Consider the following 21,276-nt stretch of genomic DNA (forward strand, 5'->3'; position numbering starts at 1 on the left):
ACACTGTTCTCAAGGTTGGGAATGAGCATGAGTAACAGAATCATGTATAAGGTACGATTATTAATTTACAAGGTAGGTTGGATCAGTTTTGGACAGAAATTCTGACACTTTTGATACAAAACTTAGAGCAGGTGCAATATCCAAAGTGACAGTGGAAGCAGACTGCAATTTCTAAAGCTATGTTTGAACACTTCCTGTTTAATTTCCATTTCAAAAAAGGACCTGTATGCCCAAAGATTTTCGTTCTTAATACAACTCTGAAATTAAAAAATGGTTATAACAGTGCATCTATTATGTTAAGATTTTGAAAGCATTCATACATAGTTCATTTTAAGCTAAGCATTGTGGATTTCCACAACTCACAAGATACCAGAATATCATTGACAAGCAGGAACTCCTTGTAAAAGCAGCAATATCAATGCTTAGACTTGACGCTGCATAGGCAAACATTCACTTCCACCGTCTGTTCTGGTAAATTCTATTCTGAATCAAATATGAAATGTTGCTCAATAATTCATACAATGCCGGAAAGCTTAAGTTTATATTCAATACTCCTTAAGGATGAGGAAATTTGGGCTTGAGTAGGATTTTATACGGAAGTATTTAGGAAGGATTTCCAACCTTCAATTTTAATTTTGTTGTAACAGGAGCAAACCAAACTCCTTTATTTTCTTGCTGTCTGTCTGTAAGCAGAGCTGTTTAAACTTTTGAAATAGGCTGTGGCATATTGCCCCAAACCCTCAGTTTGTGAAGTCAATTTTAAAGTGACTCGCAGCAAACTCTCTTTAGGATGAAATGTTTATTCATTCATTCAAACCTGGGAGACAACTGTCGCAACTACATGCGCACACAAACACACAAGAAGGGGATAGGAAAGAAGAGTTTTACAACTAGGAATAACAGAACAAAGAAGAAAAAACAAAGACATGGATATTAATTCACATGAATGTCAGAGTCCAGTGATGGTTCCTTCACAAAAGGAGTTAAAGTTCAGGCAGGCTCAGCTAGCTGAAAGCACAAGTTGCCGAATTCCTTCAAAGTTGGTGATGATGCAGCAAGATGATGTTGGTATCCAGAGACTTGGTCCACTCCGAGGGTGATGGCAGGAACCTTCCAAAGAACCAAGCTTTGAGAAGGGTTAGGCTTGAGGCAAGCTTTGTTGTCAGCCTGGAGTCCAGCTTTGACGTTGACAGGCTGGATTCCAAGAATTCAGCATTAAAACTTTTAGGCCAGAGGAGCTTAGGTCATGTGACTTTGCCCATTTCCACCATCCTGACTTGGAACTATATTGCCGTTCCTTCATTATCACTGGGTCAAAAATCATGTATAATGAGTTCCACTGGCTCTCTCTGTTAAATTGAGACAGACCGTCTGCTTGCTCCCTTGTTTTGTTGATTGTAACGGGTCCACACAATGACAGGTGAGAGATTCCACAAGGATGAGGGTTGAGCTTTGTCCTGTAATTAATGTTGGAAGTTTCCAGAACTATAGCCAACTTTCAAATCACGTGACCTGTAGCAGCTGTTTTTGGTCCAGCAAAGCCCATTTTTAAATAAGCAAAAATTACGGTTTGATTCAAACAATTTATAATTTTTTTCATGTTTTATGGACATGACAGATCAGACTACATCATAGTCACACACCGTCAGCATTTCACAGGTTCTGTTCACCATCAATATGTCAATTAAAATCGCTTTGGGCTACAAACGTCATCATACAGGGTCAGCAGCCAAGTGGTTATGCTACTGGACTAGCAACTGGAGGTTGTGGGTTTACATCCAACATGACAAAAAGCAACACTAAACTGAATTCAGTACATCTGGGACTTCAGCTCAGGGAAAAATGATTAGGGAGTGACTGGTATCTTGCTACTAAAAAACAGCATGTTCATTAATGTCCTTTGGGAAATGGAAACTGCCTTTTCTCTGCCTATGTCAGTGTGTGATTCCAGGTTCTCACTATGTGGCTGGTTCTTAATGCCTTCAGGGCGAGAAGGGATGGTCCACAAAATGCTGCTTTGATGCCAACAAATTCAAGAATAATTCTTCCTGCGTTCTGAAGTATAAAGGTCTGGCACACATAGGGTTAACATGGTACTGAGTACAGTACCCCCCCCACCCCGGTGATGTAAGATAGCACATGACCCGCACCCAGGGTCAGTCTAGTGTTGGACAGAGCTATGTGTACTAGCAAGCGTGGAGACAGCTTGTACCCTTTACTGTACATTTGTGAATAGTTCTGAGTCAGTAAAGACTTACAGTTCACCTACGTATGACTACGAAAACTTCAGACCTACTGAACTGTAACCAACACCCTACAACACATTGATCCCCTCAGTTTCCTCCAGAACACTGCAGAAATCTAGGTATGTGTAGCAACACAATTAGATGGCTCCCATGCTGACTCATAGTGAAGGCCTCCAACTGCAGGTGAGTAAAGTGAAATTGCTGAACTGCCAGACACAGATTCTTCTACGCAGCATTGCCCTTCAAAAAAAAAAATTAAAATCACTGCCCCAATAAATGTGAATCTGATTCCCACAAACTGGGAGCAATGTCTTTAACCATACCTGGGTATAGCTGAATAAAAAGATATTGGAGAAACTAGTCACTACACATTGGTCCAGATCTTCCATTCTTCAGATGGTTGTACCCTGGGCATACCCCAGAAGGTGCACCTGGAGACCCCCTTGGAAGTTCCAATGCAAGGACTCTGTGGGAATTGCCCAGGAAGTTTCAACTTCTGATGGGTGGCTCCCCTGCATCCAGAACCCTCTGAAAGTTTCCAACTCTGAGTAAGAGTCAGAAACCTCAGGAGGATTCCAACTTACTTACCTGGATAGTTACTCAAGAAATATTAGAGAAAAAGACACATCTAACTCCTGGGTATCTGTACAACTGATCCGACCCCGCTCCATCAACTCGACTCCCCACTGAAACCTCCCCCACCCCGACTCACCCCAACCCTCCGACTCCCCCCCACTATGACCCAACCACCACACCCCTCCTGCCCAGCTGACACCTAACCACCCTTCAACCTACCACCCTACCCAGCTGACAGCTTATCCACCTTGTCACCTACCACCCCACCCAGCTAGCACCCTACTCAGCTGACTACCTACCACCCTACCAAGCTGTCACCCTACCTACCCACCTCACCCAGTGCCACTCTACCCACCCTGCCACTTAACACCCTACCCAGTGGCACCCTACCAATCCTGCCACCATACTGACCCTATCCATCCCGCTACCCGACTCACCCTGCCTCCTGCCACCTAGTTGGCACCCTACCACTTTACTATCCTATCCACTTACCTCACTCACACTCATTCACTAACAAACTGAAAAGCTATTCATATGCCCCAAAGCTTTTCATTCTGTTGGTAAATTAAGACTTATCAAAATATGGCAGTTATTGCCATAAAAATGGGGCATGGTTTGGCTTCTCCCAACGTTCCTGCACTACGAGGAAAGGCTCCCAAAATAGGTAAGCTTTGTATTTCTGAAAAGGCACGGTTCAAAAGTCTGGGCCAGGAATGCGGAGCTCCGGCGTGGGATCAGAGTAACAATCCAATGGTGATCGCCACTCCTCAGATGATTCAGCCCAATATTACAGAGCCTCAGGCATGGTCAGATTCCTCCCAAAGATTAAAATTCACTTTTAAATACAAGTGTTCATCTCATAATAACACAACAGGATTCTGGACTATCACAATGGAAGAGAATTAAATCAAACAAATGTAATGAGTAAGAGAAAATGCTTATAAGTTGAACATATCCTAGGCAATGAGAAGAAAATACAAGCTGTGGGCAATGTGTCAATGAGGCTTTGAATCAGCAAAATACTGCAGATGTTGGAATTCTGAACTAAAAACAAAGTGCTGGAAATACTCAGCAGGTCAGACAGCATCTATGGAGAGAGAGAAAGAGTTAATGTTTCAAGTCAATGGCCTTTTGCCAGTTCTGCAGGAAGCTCATTGAACTGAAACATTAACTGTTTCTCTTTCCATAGGTGCAGGCTTTAAATAAAGATGAGATTATCAAAAAGTCAGGATTATAAACACAGGCATAATCGCTTCTAACATCCTGAGCTTAATTTCTTGAAGGTGACACTAATGCTCAGATAAAAGTCTCACATGGTCATTAATCCCAATTCAGTTGTGCTTTGGTCAGCACCAAATATAAAACAAACTTATTTCATTTTCAGAAGATTTGAACATTGCTCTGGAAAGCCAAGTTTAAATGAGGGCTCATAAAAAGTTGATGATTAACCCTCAACAATGTCTATTAAATTCAATGATAGTTGTGCTGCAAGAGAACGTTTGATATATTTTACAAAGCTGGAAAATGCTCCTGAAGTGGAAGAATCCAGATAGTCAGACAGGATTTATCATTAACACTGATCACAACCAATTGTCAGTGTTCCTCACTGTCGACGATCTGTAGGTCCTGTCTGTTCATGAGCATTCGATTTAAACTTCTTCTGTAGCCTGCTCACTTCCCTCAATCAGCTCAGAACGCTGCTCAAATATCTTCCACATTACAGAGAACATGTGTTGATGCAAAGCCACCCATCTGGCTGGTTCCTGCATGAGGCCATAGGGATAGGATGCACAAGCAGCAATTATGGACCATATCAGTACCAACAGCATAGATAGAAAGAGGGACCAACAACTCCAGGCTGAATTTAGTTAGCTAGTAAGCAGGACCTCAAAAGGTAGCAATCCCTGGTTTATTCCAGCACCTTCTGCTTGTGAGAATAGAAATGGGAGGAGAGAGCAAATTACTGCATGGCTAGAGAAACAGAACAAGGAGGGGGGCTTTAGATCCTTGGAACATTTGGAATGGTTCTGGAGGAGCTGGGGCCTGTACATGATGGACAGATTGCACCTCAACAGAGCTGGGACAAATGTCTTTCTGGGGCAGTTTGCTAGTCCTATTGGGAGAGAGTTCAAACAAATTGGTAGAGATGGGAACCGATATGTAAAATTATGAAGTAAAAACAAGGTGTAGAATTGAGGGAGGTGGTTAGCACTAAAGTAAGAAATATTATGAAGGGTTATATTAAGAAGGAATGCAATAAGGTCTAAATTAGGTTTACAATGCATGAATGTGATTGCACGAAGTGTGATAAGATTAACAAGAGCCTGGGGTGGGTGGAGAGGGAGAAAGAGAGGAAAAGGGGGAATCTTCATCTGCACTCAGTTGAATATCCCATCATTGTGTCAACGGAATAGGGAATAGGATTCATTCACATTCTTTTGAGGTCATTGTCTTTGTTGGGTTTTGCAGACATGCTGTACCAATCTCAATGAGGTTGGAATTTGGAAAGTACAGTAATGCTAATTAGATAGCCACCATGGCTGAGAGTTCAAGTCACTTAATTTTATGTTTTAAAAAGTCTGTTTTTAGAAGTTCAATTCATGTTTCTAGCAAGTGGATTAAAAATTATTTGGCATAAAGCACATCTTCATGACACTACTCTAATATACAACGATATTAATAGTATAAAAAGCAAAGATGATTCTGAAGTTTGTTCAGGGGAATTTTCTAGATCAGTATGTTGCCTGCTTAAAGAGGAAACAGGCATTGCTAGATCTAATTTTGGGGCCTGAGTAGGGCCAAGTGAATCAAGTGTCAGTAGGGAAACACTTAGTGAACAGTGAATATTGTATCATAAAGTTTAGGTTAACTATGGAAAAGGACAAAGAACAATTCAGAGTAAAAAAATAAGCAGGAGGGCCAATTTCAGTGAGTTAGAACAGATCTGGCCCAAATAAATTTGAATCAATGATTAGCAGGTAAAACTGTAATGGGGAAATGGGCTGCCTTTAATGAGGAGATAGTTTGGGTACAGTCGAGGTATATTCATTCCCACAAGGGGTAAAGGTAGGACAAGCAAAGCCAGAACTCCCTGGATGAAAAAGGGACAGAGAGAGGTAAGAGAAGCAGAAAAAGGATATATATGACATGGCAGGTTGAAGATACAAGTGAGAACCAGGCTAAGTATATAGGAATAAAAACAAAAAGCTACTGCGGATGCTGGAAATCCAAGACAAAAACAGAATTACCTGGAAAAACTCAGCAGGTCCGGCAGCATCGGTGGAGAAGAAAAGAGTTGACGTTTCGAGTCCAACATGACCCTTCAACAGAACTGAAGTATAGTTAGGAGAGAGGTGAAATATAAGCTGGTTTAAGGTGGGGGGCGGGGGGAGAGAGAAGTTGAGGGTGGGGTGGTTGTGGGGACAAGCAAGCAGTGATAGGAGCAGATAATCAAAAGATGTCACAGACAAAAGGATCAAAGAGGTGTTGAAGGTGGTGATATTATCTAAGAAAAGTGCTAATTAAGAATGGATGGCAGGACACTCAAGGTACAGCTCTAGTGGGGGTGGGGTGGAAAGACTAACAAGGTATTAGTTGTAGATTTAAAAATAATGGAAATAGGTGGGAAAAGAAGAATCTATATAAATTATTGTTCCAGTGAAGCCCAACGCAAACTGGAGGAACAGCACCTCATCTTCCGACTAGGCACTTTACAGCCTTCCGGGCTGAATATTGAATTCAAGTATATAGGAAGTTTAGAGAGGAGTGGAAAAAGAAAGGAGGTGCAAAGAGACTATGAGAAGAGGTTGGCAGCTAACATATGAAGGGGATCCAAAAGTCTTCCATAGGCATATATAAATAATAAAAGGTAATAGAAGGAAAAATTGAGCTGATTAGGGACCAAAAAGATTGACATATTGAGGCAGAGGGCATGGCGAAGGTACTTTTATCTGCCTTTACCAAGGAAGAAAATGCTGCCAAAGTCAGAATGAAAGAGGACATAATTGAGACACCGGATGGGCTTAAAATCGATTAAGAGAGGGAATTAGAAAGGCTGGCTGTATTTGAAGTTGATAAATCACCAGGGCTGGATGAGATGCATCCGAGGGTCTGAGAGAAGTAAGAGTGGAAATTACGTAGGCACTGGCCATAATTCCTGGATACACAGGTGCTGCCTAGTGGGCTAGAGAACTGTAAATGTTATTACACCCTCATTCAAAGAAAGGTGCAAGAATAAACCCAACAACTACACGCCAGTCAGTTTAATCTCAGTGGCGGGCAAGCTTTTAGAAACAATAACCCAGGGTAAAACAATGGTCAGTCGGACAAATATCCAAAATGGACAGTGGTAGCATGGATACAAAGTTGACTGAGTAATAGGAAACAGAGTTTTGGTCTATATTAATGATCTTGACTTGGGATGCAGAGCACAACTTCAAAACTTGGCAGTATTGTGAACTGAGAGGAGGGTAATGTTAGATGTCAATGGACATAGACAGACTGGTGAAAAGGGCGAACACTTGCCAGATTAAAATTTAAATGCAACGAAGTGTGAAGCGCTAGCTTTTGCTAGGGAGAATAAGGAGACACAATATTAAATAAAGGGTATAATCCTAAAGATGATGCAGGAACAGAGGGTCCTGGAAGCATGCATGCACTAAATTATTAAAGGTGGCAAGGCAGATTGAGAAAGCGGTTTCTAAGACATATGGAATCCTGGGCTTTATAAATAGAAGCATAGAGTACAGAAGTGAAGATATTATGGTGAATGTTTATAAAACACTAGCTCAGCCTCAATTTATCATGTCCAATCTGGGCACCACATTTTAGAAAGGATGTGAAAGCAGAGAGGGTGCAGAAAAGATTTACAAGAATGGTTCCAGGGATGAGAGACTTCAGTTACCTGAATAGACAGGAGAAACTTGAGAGAAGATTTTACAGAAATGTTCAAGTCATGAGGGGTCTGGACAGGGTAGGAGAGAAACAGTTCCCACTGGCAGACAACTCAAGAAACAGAAGACACCAATTTAAAGCTGTTAGGCAAAAGAACCAAAGGCATAATGAAGAAAAGCTTTTTATGCAGCAAGTGGTTAGGATCGGAAATGCACTGCCTAAGAGGGTTGTGGAGGTAGATTCAATCTTGGCTTTCAAAAGGAAATTGCGTAATCCGAAGAAAAACTATTTGCAGGGCTGCGGGCAAAAAGGCAGGAGGCTGGGATTAGTTGAATTGCACTTGCAAACAGCCAGCATGGACATGACGATCCAGATGGCTGCCTTCTGTGCTGTAACTATTCCATGATTTTAAGAGTGACACATGACTATTTCCAACTTCCTGTAGCTGGAGGTTACACTGAAGCCACTAAAGACAAGTGGTACTGAAATTATGACTTCAGCGATGAGTTGGCAGCACTCTTGGCTCAGAATCAGAAGGTTGTAGATTGAATTCCACACAAGCATAGACTGCTCTATTATCTGAGCTGCAAACTGCACCATAAGCAAACATCTCCACTTCTGACATTATGATGGAGGGAAGGTTATTGATGAAGCCATTGAAGATGGTTGGACCTAGGGAACTCCTGAATTCAATATTTTCCTTGCTTCTTTTCTGTTTCTCTCCATTTTCAGACAGAGGTGACAGTAACAATAACTTGTATTTATATGGACCTTTAATATAATAAAATGTCCCAAGGCACTTCACAGGAACATTAACAAAATTTGACACCCAGCCAGAAGTGGAGATATTAGAGTAGGTGCCCAAAAGCTTGGTCATAGAGGTAGGTTTTAAGCAGAAAGAAAGTTTGAGGGTGTGGGGAAATTCCAGAGCTTACAGCCTCGACTGATGAAGGCACGACACCGATAGAGTGCTGGAATGCACAAGAGACCAGGTTTGGAAGAACGCAGATCTCAGAGGTGTAGGGGATTAATAGATTTGAAAACAAGGATGAGAATATTTTTTTAAAAATCAAGACATTGCTGAACCAGGAACCAACATAGGTTAACAAGCACAGGAGTGATGGGTAAAAGGCACTTTGCTCTCTGCAGCCCGTATCCTAACTCTCACAAAGTGCAGCCAGCCTGTTTCTTTTTGATTAATTCTGAGCATACACATCCAGAGAAAATGTCTGAAAGCTAACTAACAGGTCAAGATAGGGGCTGCCAAAATATCTCAAATCTGTGCCACGGCAATCTGAAGAACCACTAAGGGTCACCTTCTTTAATACAATTTAGATGACTCTCTCGAGCATATTGTACATTAATCACTGATGCAGATCTCACCTACATAACATTTACATGAAGAAAAGACACTCATTTCTATAACTCCTTTCACAACCCCAAGGTGTCCCAAATTTTTACAGATGAAGTATTTTATTGATGTGTAGTCACTATTGTAACATAGAAAATGTAGCAGCCTATTTACACACAAGGGATCCCACAAATAGCAATATGATAACGCACAGATAATCTGTTTTAGTGATGTTGGTTGAGGGGTAAATATTGATCAGGACACTGGGAATAATGCCCCTCCTTTTCTCCAAAATAGTACCTTTGGATATTTTACGCACATTTGAGGGGATGGACAGAAACTCTTGACATTTCAGCACTCCCTCAATGCTGCACTGGCGTCAGCCAAGATGATGCATTAAAATCTCCAGAGAGAGAGTTGAACCTTCTGATTCAGGAGGTGCAAGTGCTACCACTGAGCCACAACTTGCATCATAATCTCAGTACAACTTGTCCTTCAGTCTCTCACATAACCTCACCGACAGGAAGTGGAAAGTAGGCATGCATCACTTCATCATGACCCATGCTGACTGGGTGACACTGGATCAACACATGTTCCCTGCAGCATAGAAGATACTTGAACAGTGTTCTGGGGTGACTGAGGGAAGTGACCGACACCACAGGAAGTTTAAAATTCGTGAACAGACATGACCAACAGAACAGTGACAGCAAAAAACACTGATAGTTGGTCATGCTCAGCATTAATAATGGATCCTGTCTGACTCTGTCTGGATTCTTCCAATTCAGGAGCATTTTCAGCTTTGTCAAAGATCTCAAACAAACACTCTCTTACAGCACAAGTATCATTGAATTTAATAGGGTTAATAATCAACCTTTTATGAGCCCTCATTTAAACTTGGCTTTCATGAGTAATGTTCAAATCTTCTGATAATGAAGGAAGTTTGTTTTATATTTGGTGCCGACTAAAGCACAAACACGAATTGGGATTAATGACCCTGTGAGAATTTCATCTGAGCACCTTCAAGAAATAAAGCTTGGGATGTCAGAAGCGGTTATGCCTGATTTATAAATCTTGACTTTTTGACAATTATTTAAAGTCTGCACCTGTGGAAAGAGAAATAGTTAATGTTTCAGTTCAATGAGCCTGCAGCAGAACTGACCAAAGGCCATTGACCTGAAACATTAATTCTTTCTCTCTCTCTCCACAAATGCTGCCTGACCTGCTGAGTATATCCAGCACTTTGTTTTTGAATTCCAACATCTGCAATATTTTGCTGATTCAAGCCTCATTTACACATCGATTGCCCACAGCTTCTATTTTTTTCTCATTGCCTAGGATGGGGGGGTTCAATTTACAAGCATTTTCTCTCATTCACATTTGTTTGTTTTAATTCTGCACATACCTAGATTTCTGCAGTTTTCTGGGGATAACTGAGGGAGTGGTGCAGCAAGAATTATTTCTTGAATTTGTTCCTGGTACATGACAACAATAAGGCAGAACTTTGTTATCCATCCCTGCTGGCCTAGAAGGCATTAAAAATCAGCCATATAATGAGGGCCTGGAATTACACCCTGCCATGGGCAGAGGAGAGGCAGGCTCCCTTCCACACAGTATATTAGTGAACAAGTTGGGTTTTTAGCAGCAAGATACCAATCATGCCAGGCTCCTGTGGGTTGGAAAAGGATCCACTGGAGTTGAAACCAAAAAGCTGCAAACGGATTTGTACGACTCTTCGGAGTTAAGTTGGCTAAGCCAAAATCTCAGAGGACAGTGTGAGTCAAGAGATTAGGTTCAAGGAACCAATAGAAGCTTCCAGAAGTCCCAGGATCCATGGGAAAGACAGTCTAACACGTGTTGAACTTGTGTATCATGCCATGCCTCAGCTAATGAATTAAGCGTCAATCCTTATTGTTCAGTAAGCCTTGTTAATTTGCATTCTAAATTAGTGATTGTCATTTTTTGCCAATGTAGTTAGAAATTTCTTACTCTGGGGTTCTAGCTTAGAGTTCAAATCCAACACCTGTCTAACATATCTCTTATGGTGGCCCTGTCAAATTTTGTATGATAATTCACCTGTGAAATGCCTTAGTCCTTTTAAAAAAAAAAGTATAAATAAGTAGAAGGTGTTGAACGTGTATAACAGGTGTGGCACAATTACAAAATCATAAAAAGATGCATATCAAGTTCTTTTACATTATTAGAACCTTGACTGCATTTTAAAGCTTTTTATTCTTTCATGGGACATTGGTGTCACTGGTTAGACCAGTATTTTTATTGCCCAACCCAAATTGCCCTGGAGGTGGTGGTGGTGATGGTGGTGAGCTGCCTTCTTGAACCGCTCTATGTGGTGTAGGTACACCCACAGTGCTATTTGGGAGGGAGTTCCAGGGTTTTGAGCCAGTGACAGTGAAGGAACAGCGATATATTTCCAAGTCAGGATGGTGTGCAGCATGGAAGGGATTTTCCAGGTGGTAGTGTTCCCATACATTTGCTGCCCTTGTCCTCCTACGTGGTAGGGTTTTGGAAGGTGCTATTAAAGAAGTCTTGGTGAGTTGTTTCAGTGCATCCTGAAGATGGTACACACTGCTGCCACTGTGTGATGGTGGTGGAGGAAGTGAACGTTGAAAGTGGTGGGATGGGATGCCAATCAAACGGACTGTCTTATCCTGGATGGTGTCAGCTTCTTGACTGTTGTTAGAGCTGCACTCAGCCAGGCAAGTGAAGTGAAGAGTATTCCATCACAGTCCTGACCTGTGTCTTGTGGATGGTAGACAGGAGACGAGTTACTCTCCACAGAATTCCCAGTCTCTGACCTGCTCTTGTAGCCACAATATTTATATGGTTGGTCCAGTTCAGTTTCTGGTCAATGGTAACCCCAGGATGTAGATAGTGGGGGATTGAGTAATGGTAATGCCATTGAACGTCAAGGAGAGATGGTTGGATTCTCTCTCGTTGGAGATGATCATTGCCTGGCACTTAAATGGCAAATAACATTCATGCCACACATCAGCCCAAGCCTGAATGTTGTCCAGATCTTGCTGCATATGGACATGGACTGCTTCAGTATCCGAGGAGTCACAATCGATGCTGAACATTGCGCAATCAGCAGCAAACATCCACACTTCTGATCTTACGATGGGGGTGGTCATTGATGAAGCAGCTGAAGATGGCTGGGCCTACCCTGAGGAGCTCCTGCCGTGCTGTCCTGTGATTGAGATGACTGACCTCCAACAACCTCAATAATTTTTCCTTTCTGCTAGGTATGACTCCAACCAGTGGAGAGTGTTCCCCCGATTTCCTTTGACTTCAGTTTTGCTAGGGCTCCTTGATGCCACACTCAGTCAAATGCTGCCTTGATGTTAAGGGTAGTCACTCTCACCTCTGGGAGTTCAGCTCTTTTGTCCACATTTGGACATAAAACTGTAATGAGGTCAGGAGCTGAGTGACCCTGACAAAACCCAAATTGAGTATCAGTGAGCAGGTCATTTCTGAGCAAGTGCCACTTGATAGCACTGCTGATGACCCTTTCCATCACTTTGCCTATGATCGAGAATAGACTGATGGGGCACTAATTGGCCAGGTTGGATTTGTCCTGCTTTTTGTGGACAGGACATATATGGGCAGTTTTCCACATTGCAGGGTAGATGCTAGTGTTGTAGCTGTACTGGAACAGCTTGGCTAAGGGTGCGGCTAGTTCTGGAGCACAAGTCCCGGGTACTATTGCTGGAACGTTGTCAGAGCCCATAGCCTTTGTAGTATCCAGTGCCTTTAGTTGTTTCTTGTTATCACATGGAGCAAATCGAACTGGCTGAAAACTGGCATCAATGATGCTGGGGACCTCCAGAGAAGGCCAAGATGGATCAACCACTTGGCAATTCTGGCTGAAGAGACTGTTGCAAATGCTGCAGCCTTGCCTTTTGCACTGGGCTTCCCTATCATTGAGGAGCCTCCTCCTCCAATGAGTTGTTTAATTGTCCACCACCATTCATGACTGGATGTGGCAGGACTGCAGAGCTTGGATCTGATCTGATGATCAAGAGATCATTTAGTTCTGTCCATTACATGCTGCTTCTGCTGTTTAGCATGCAAGTAGCCCCATGTTGTAGCTTCACCAGGTTGCCTGGTGCTGCTTCTCTCATGCCCTCCTGCCTCCTATAACCAGGGTTAATCCCCTGGCTTGGTGGTAATGGTACCGTGGGGGATATGCCAGGCCATGAGGTTACAGATTTGTGGTTGTATACAATTCTGTTCCTGCTGATGGCCCACAGCAAGTCATGGATGCCCAGTTTTGAGTTGCTAGTTGAGTTGATTAGCATGGTGGTAGTGGTATCTGACATGATGGAAGGTATCCTCAATATGAAGACAGGACTTTGTCTCCATAAGGACTGTGTGGTGGTCACTCCTACCAACTCTGTCATGGACAGATGCATCTGCGACAGGTAGATCGGTGAGGACGAGGTCAAGTATGTTTTTCCCTCTTGTTTATTGCCTCATCACCTGCCACAGTCCAGCTATGTCCTTGAGAATTTGGCCAGCTCGGTCAGTAATGGTGTTACCAAGCCTCTCTTGGTGATGGACATTGAAGGCCCCCATCCTGAGTACATCATGCCCTTGCCATCCACAGTTCTCCAAGTGGTGTTCAACATAGAGGAATACTGTTTCATCGGCTGAGGGGGGTTAGTGGGTCAGCAGGCTGTGGTGCAGTAGGTGGTAATCAGCAGGAGATTTCCTTACCCCATGTTTAACCTGATTCCATGAGACTTCATGGGGTCCATAGTCGATGTTGAGAACTCCCAGGGCAACTCCTTCCTGACTGTAGACCACTGTGCGGCCACCTCTGGTGGATCTGTCCTGTTGGTGGGCCAGTGCAAATCCAGGGATGGTGATGGTGGTGTCTGGGACATTGTACGGTGTGATTCTGAAGTACAACTTGACTAGTCTGTGAGACAGCTCTCCCAATTTTGGCACAAGCCCCCAGATGTTACCAAGGAGGACTTTGCAGGGTTAGCAGGGCTGTTTCTGGTGCCGAGGATGACGCTGGTTTCTGGTATCATTCCTTTTTGTAGACTTCGTGGCGGTTTGATACAACCTTGGCTTGCTTGCCAATTTCAGATGGCATTTAAGAGTCAACCACATTGATTTAGTTCTGAGGTCTGATTTGGGTCTAGAGTCTCATGTAGGTCAAACCAAGCAAAGATGGCAAACTTCCTTCCCTAAAAAGGACATCAGTGAACCAGATGGTTTTTTTAAAAATGAAAATCGACAATGGTTTCATGATCATTATTACCAAGACTAGCTTTTTAATTCCAGATTTATTCGCTGAATTTAAATTGCACCAGATGCCGCAGTGGGATTCAAGCCCGAGTCCCCACAGCATTAGCGCAGGCCTCTGGATTACTAGTCCAATGACATTACCATTGTACCACTGCTTCCCCCTCACTGGCACCTAACAGGGAAGACTATGGCTTTCTGCCTATATCAGGTAGGTAACTACTGAAACCTGGGAGGTCAAGTACCCCAGATGACAAACTTAAGCCAGCAAGCTAATCACCCTATTCCCATCCATCTGGAATCACCAGCCTTACTCATGTATTGAGGAGAAAATGTTCAGCTGTTTGTTTTTAGGTTTTTTTTTAAGCTCATCATTCACTCATACCCCTCCAACATTTCTCTCACTAAACATCCATCCAGAGCTCCTGCACCTACTGGCAGAGTCTGACTCCACTAGTGCCCTGGACATTGTATTTCACACACACATGGCACCCTCTGTATAAAGCAGTGCTTCCCAAACGTTTTCCCACATGACCCCATTTTCAAGCTTGAAAATCACTGTGACCCTAGAGTGTGTGCTAAGTGGGGGGATAGAGCCATGAGGAGGGAAGGTGCAGAGCTGTGAGAGTGGAGGGGGTGAGGGTGGTGGTTGTGGTTTGGTGAGCTTCAAGAGCAGGGGGTTGGGTAGGGTTGTTGAGAGAGCAGTGGGCTATTTAAACTGCAAGGTTTTTAAATAAGAAACACCTACGTTTTCTCTGGCTTTTTTGGAATAGGAATTGGGCCTCAAAGATTGGCTGGTTAGGCCACACCCACCAAGCTGTCAACACTTGATCAGAGCTCCACGACAACCAATGCTGCCTTGGAACTCACGACCCTCAAATTACATCGTGACCCCACTGGGGGGGCAGTGGGGGGGGAGAGACTCACAGTTTGAGAATCCCTGGTATAAAACAACTTCAAATAAACCTTCTGGACAGGTATCCACACAGAGTCTGCAACTGAAATCAAACATTGTTTTTTTACTAAGAGAATAGTAATTTTTTTGAATTACTATTCAAAAAATAGTAATATTTGAATAGTAATATTCAAATATAATAAATGTAATCAATCTCCCACACCTTTTTTCAAGATTTATGTATCTGCTCAAAACTTGAGCTTAACTCCAGGTTGTCATCTTTTCCTGTGCTCTCTCCAAAGCCAACATTTTCCTTAGAGCAGTAGGAACGTCAGAGCAGGATGTGTAGTTGATCCAATGCGTGATTAAAAAGTATGATCACTTGTGAAATATACTCTAAGCTTTTTATAGCATTAGTGGTTTCACTAATCTAACTACTAGTATCTTAGGTCACTCTCCCAAGCTGCATTCATATCTTTAACCTCAATCTACATTTCTCAACATTGATGTCATTTCCCGCTTGTTAATTCAATGTCGTGATCTAATTAAGCTATATTTTGTCAGCCTCTTCCCCATTACATTAAACCTCTCTCGCCACCCAGGTTATCATTGAATTTCAACAATTTTCTTTTCAAAATCATTATCAACAATGGCCCAAGAGGCCCCAATAGTCAACTCTGTCAGTGCATCTGCAAGTACAACTATATTTTGCTTTCTCTAACCAATTTTGGATCCACTACAGAAGCTTCCATCAATCTTGACCTTCAAATCTTGTGGCTAGATCTCCCGTGTAGATGTCTATTAATCTCTCTCTCTCTCTTTCTCGCTGGATGCCATCAACTATATTACTTACCGTAAACGTCAGGCTCAAATCTATAGTTGCCAAGGCTATCTTTATACCTCTGTTTTTGCTAACCAATACTGGCAGCTCTGTTTAGATCATTCTTAAAATAGGTTTTCAAACAAAAGCCCATGGGGCAATCTAGGGGGTCCCTGAAAATCAGACTTCTGTTCATTTGCTATCATTATTTCTGGACAGAGAAAGACTCACTTAGAGACTGGGGACAGAGGGAGACTCTCAATGAAAAGGAACAACTTCTGTCTAATTTAGGAACCTTGCCTTGTGTGGTGCCTTAGTGTTTGAAGTTGCTGATCCAGTAATGTTTGGTGCCTTTTGGTTATATAGGTGTTGTAACATTTATTGTACTGAGTATGCACAAATGCAACAATTGTTAAACTACAGCAGATGGTGAGGGGGTGAGGGGAGAAATAGGATCCTCGGTTTACCACCACGACATGTCTAATCTAACTTCCATCATGTTTATGCTATGCAAATTCCCTTTGCGTCCATTCACATGCACATTTTTAGTGTTGTTCCAGACTCATTAAACCTGTCCCCTTTTTCTTCCCTTGGTCCCTTTAAGGCCATTTTTCCAGCCTACTCTTAATCACCAAGGTCACACTGCCTTTCATTGCTCCCTTCTCGGGGGACGTTTAGACCCTTCAAATCACACTACTCCTCCTACCTTCCCTACTCCCTTGCGCCCATTCTGGGCTCAAATCCCTCTTGAATAAGCCCACAGTTTCCCTCTGAACCATTGAAGGATGCCAAGAGAGGCCCATCGAGGCACTCACAGTCAGCTCCTTTCAAGCAGTAATCTCGTATGTCTCATCCTCTCTTTCGCCGACTTTCCTTCTGTTGGAGGTCAACATCATCAACCTCCTCCCCAGCCAGCCCATCCCACTTACCACTACTCCTTTAGATTCAACAATCACCCCTCCTTCTCTGCATTTCTTCCAGAATATCTGTCCACTCTAAGCTAGTCCTTTGCTGTCCATCACCTTATTATGCATGGCATTGCTCTCATCACCAAGGTGCACTGCCACTCTGCTCCCCCTCCTCCACCAGCAGCTTCTTTAAGCATCTCAACTTGTTTCACCCCCAATCATTCCATTAAAATCCTCCTTGTCTACTATCTCTCCAAGCTATCCTAGATTGCTCCTCATATATGTTGCCATTCCTTTCCTCCTCCAGTCTCTGCACTAAGCAACTGCTCAGCCATAGAAATTTTAATCTCTAACTTAGGTCCACTTGCTGCCCCCCCACCCCATCTCTGAATTCACTACCGCCTTCTGTGCTCCCCAAACCTCTTCTTCCATGATAAACTCTCCTACCCATATCAGACATTGACATGCTCCCATAGCCTCTTTTCCCAAAGCTTCGATCACAGGCAAGGCCATTTCTGACCACTGTCATGTACATCCCCCTACACCATTCAATCACACTTCTTTCTGCAACTTACCTTGGAAAAATGATCCTCTTCAAATTGCTTTCAAACTCCCAATAGTCATGATACTTCTGCAGCCAATGATTTTCTCAACCATTCTCTCAGCTCTATCTTTGATGCTCATATCTCCTTTACTCTCACACATCCTGGCCATTCCATCTTTTATGGCCTCTTCGTCCCTCCCTCAAGTCCAAGGGTTGCAGACTTCAGTGTATCTGGCACACATCAGGTTTAACCATCCATCACGTCTGGCTTGACCACACACCAAGTGCTATCAATCCTCACTTTCCTCTGCTAAAACCACCCACTACTCCAGGATCATTCTATAATCAAGTATCATCCTGGAGAGCAAAGATAATCCCAGAGTTCTTATCGTCACCGCCAGTCATCTCCTTAAACCCATCCTATCTCCCTGCTCTCACCTCTTAAGTATTTATAGATCATGGACTCCTGTGACACAAAGGCTGAAATCATCTATTCAGATACTTCTGCTGCTTCCACTTAACCCCCCTTTATCTGGTCAACCAAGCAAATCCCACATCCCTTCCGTTAAAAAGACCTCCTACTTCCAACTCATTGCCTCCTTCCATCCCTACTTCAGCCTACCTGCAACTGAAATTCTTGTCTACAGCTTTTGTCAGCTCCAGACTCGATTATTCCAATGATCTTCTGGACTCCCATCCTTCACTCTCCATACAAGTCCAGCTCACCCAAAACTCTGCTGCCTGTATCCTATTCAGCAGAAAGTCCTGCTCACTCGTCAACAGCAACTTGCATTTATATAGTGCCTTTGACAGAGGACATCACCACTGTCCTCATTGACTCATATTGGCTCCATTCCCCTATTACTCAAATTTTAAATTCCCATCCTTTCCTTTGATAAATCCGTTTAATGCCTCATCACTCCCCATCTCTTTAAACTCTTCCAGTCCTACAACAAAGCCCCCAGCCCACCACTCACTCACAAACACTAAGTTTGTTTGCCTTTGGGGCCTTCTGCATCTCCCCTTCCCCTTTGCCCCACTAGTGGCAGCTGCGCTGTCAGTCACCTCAGCCTTGTGCTCTGGAATTCCATCCTAGGTGTCAGCCATGACTCAGTTGGTAGCATTCCCACCTCTGAATCAGAAGGTTGTGGGTTTTCCAAAATTTCCTGTTCTCCGCCTTCTTTTAAGCCCACCTTAAAACCCACCTCTTTGGCCAAGTTTTTATCCACCCCTGCTAATACATCTCCCTTTGACTTGATCCCATTTGTTGGTTACATTTTTTGTCATGCCTTAGAAGATGAACATAAAGTTAAAAGCAAAAAACTGCAGATGCTGGAAATCCAAAACAAAAATGTTATGAACATAAAGTTGTTGCAGTAGTGTACTAACAAAACCTGTTTTTTTTTATAATGAAGGCAGTATTTTCCATTCAGTAGTTGACAGCCTTTCAAACATTCTGACGGATGTCCTGAGGAAGCTTTTAGAATTTGGAGAGAGGTCCCTCCACACAGACAGAAAAGTGCAAAAAGAGTTATGAACTGTGGGGCAATTGTGCTCCCAGCAGTCACTCTAATAACGGAATGAATAGGGAAAGGTGGGTCATTAAATCCTGAATACAGATCAAGCACCTGCTGGCCAAACACTTTAGAGGGAGCTTAACTCTGTATCTGAGAAGAAAAAATATATAAGAGGAAAAAATATATAAGAGGGAAAGAGTGCAGGGAGGAGGAATGATAAGACAAGAAGTGATTTGGGCTCCCTTCAAACGCAGGAAGCTACAGGAGTATTTTAATGTTAGTGACATTACAAACGTGTTCTTCTGAGCATTAGCAATCCCCACAGCAAGCTGGTAACCTAATCCTCAAAGACTCTTTGCACATCATGAAATTCATGGTTCATTGCCAAAATGCAAAACATTTTGCCTAGTCATTGTGAGATGTAGAAGTCAACATCCCTAAAATAACCTGAGCACTAAAACAGTGCGTTTATCTCTTTTAAAAATATATATATATATATACACAAAGGTTACATCTAAAAGAAAGAATAAAATGAAAAAAAGAGAAACAGTACCTGGCGGGCTTTCCTCACTAACACCTGGCGGGTTTCGCTCATCAACTGAGTCTTTGACTCTCTGAGACTTACAGTAAGTGAAGTTGAAGCATTTTATTGATGCCGCTCGGTGCCCTGTGTCCGAGGTCCCATTACACTCGGGACGAGCGGCTTCGCTCCTGGGCTTTTCAAATGCATGCGGCTCAGGCCCGGAACCAATAACAACAATATTATCCCTCTCGTCCTCCTCCTCTTCCTCTGCGCTATGATGAACGCTCATTTCAAACAGCACGCGCCTTCATCCCCTCCACAACACTCCCAGCTTGCTCAACTGCCCTGAGCTCTGTCCTGTTCTCCGATGGAATAAGGCTTGCCTGGCGATCCCACCCGCCGTTAACTGTCGGGCTCGGGGCGGGAGGGGGGAAGGAGGCGGTGCTTCACAACAAAATGGCTCCTGATTGCACGACGCTGAGGGAGGGCCGGCCGGCCGGAGGAAGCCGGGCCCATAAATGGAAATGCACAAGTTAAATACATGGGAGAAACAGAAATGGAAATAATAAAGGGCATTCAAATCCATGGACAGCCTCAAATTAAGAGTTGGAATTGTGCCACTGCACCAGGATATGCTTCCTCAGTCAATTTTTAGCTTTATTATTCCATTTTTTTTGGGGGGGGGGGGGAAATAAGACTTTATTCATAAAAGATCTGAAAGAACATTACAAAACATTTCCAAATGGCCATCACAAAAAGTGCAATCATGTTCAACTTTTACGCATGGATCACAAGGTGCGTCAATACAATCAATGAATAGTACAGTCATTTCAGTATGGTCATTACAGACAGTCAGTCGGACAGTGCAATGGGATTGGAGTTATCGCCATACATCATGGTGCACTCTGAGGTGCTTCAATACAACCATAATACATTTAGTGTTCGCGACAGACATTTATCGTGAGTCGTGCAGCCTGAGGGGTCTATACAATTCCCAGCCCCTCGGTGCATTATGGCAGAAAGATCTTAGACAGCGACTGTTCCCCATTGCACCTTTGCGGCGGCTGGCCCAAGCTTTAGTGCATCTCTCTAGCACGTAGTCCTGGACCTTGGAATGTGCCAGTCTGCAACACTCGGTCAGGGACAACTCTTTGCACTGGAAGAAGACCATAAGACGTAGGAGCAGAAATTAGGCCATTCGGCCCATCGAGTCTGCTCTGCCATTCAATCATGGCTGACAAGTTTCTCAACCCCATTCTCCCGCCTTCTCCCCGTAACCTTTGATCCCCTTACCAATCAAGAACCTATCTATCTCGGTCTTAAATACACTCAATGACCTGGCCTCCACAGCCTTCTGTGGCAATGAATTCCATAGATTCACCACTCTCTGGCTAAAGGAGTTTCTCCTCATCTCTGTTCTAAAAGGTCTTTCCTTTACTCTGAGGCTGTGCCTTCGTGTCCTCGTCTCTCCTACTAATGGAAACATCTTCCCCACGTCCACTCTATTCAGGCCTTTCAGTATTCTGTAAGTTTCAATCAGATCCCCCCTCATCCTTCTAAACTCCATCGAGTATAGACCCAGAGTCCTCAAATGTTCCTCATATGTTAAGCCATTCATTCTTGGGATCGTTCTTGTGAACCTCCTCTGGACCCGCTCCAGGGCCAGCACATCCTTCCTGAGAAACGGAGCCCAAAATTGCTCACAATATTCTAAATGTGGTCTGACCAGAGC

The 21,276-nt window shown here is 43.2% G+C and overlaps 1 protein-coding gene across 1 annotated transcript in view; it reads right to left on the reverse strand.

The window, feature by feature from the left end:
* Positions 1 to 19,961, reverse strand: part of slc35g1 (solute carrier family 35 member G1) — a 45,401-nt gene extending 25,440 nt beyond the window's left edge. Inside the window, exon 1 of the mRNA XM_078566006.1 lies at positions 19,575 to 19,961. Coding sequence (XP_078422132.1) covers positions 19,575 to 19,833 — 259 coding nt within the window. The 5' untranslated portion in view covers positions 19,834 to 19,961. The remainder of the gene's footprint in view (positions 1 to 19,574) is intronic.
* Positions 19,962 to 21,276: the final 1,315 nt, after the last annotated feature.

This window comes from Cetorhinus maximus, chromosome 20 (assembly GCF_964194155.1).
Source record: "Cetorhinus maximus chromosome 20, sCetMax3.hap1.1, whole genome shotgun sequence".
Taxonomy (NCBI): domain Eukaryota; kingdom Metazoa; phylum Chordata; class Chondrichthyes; order Lamniformes; family Cetorhinidae; genus Cetorhinus; species Cetorhinus maximus.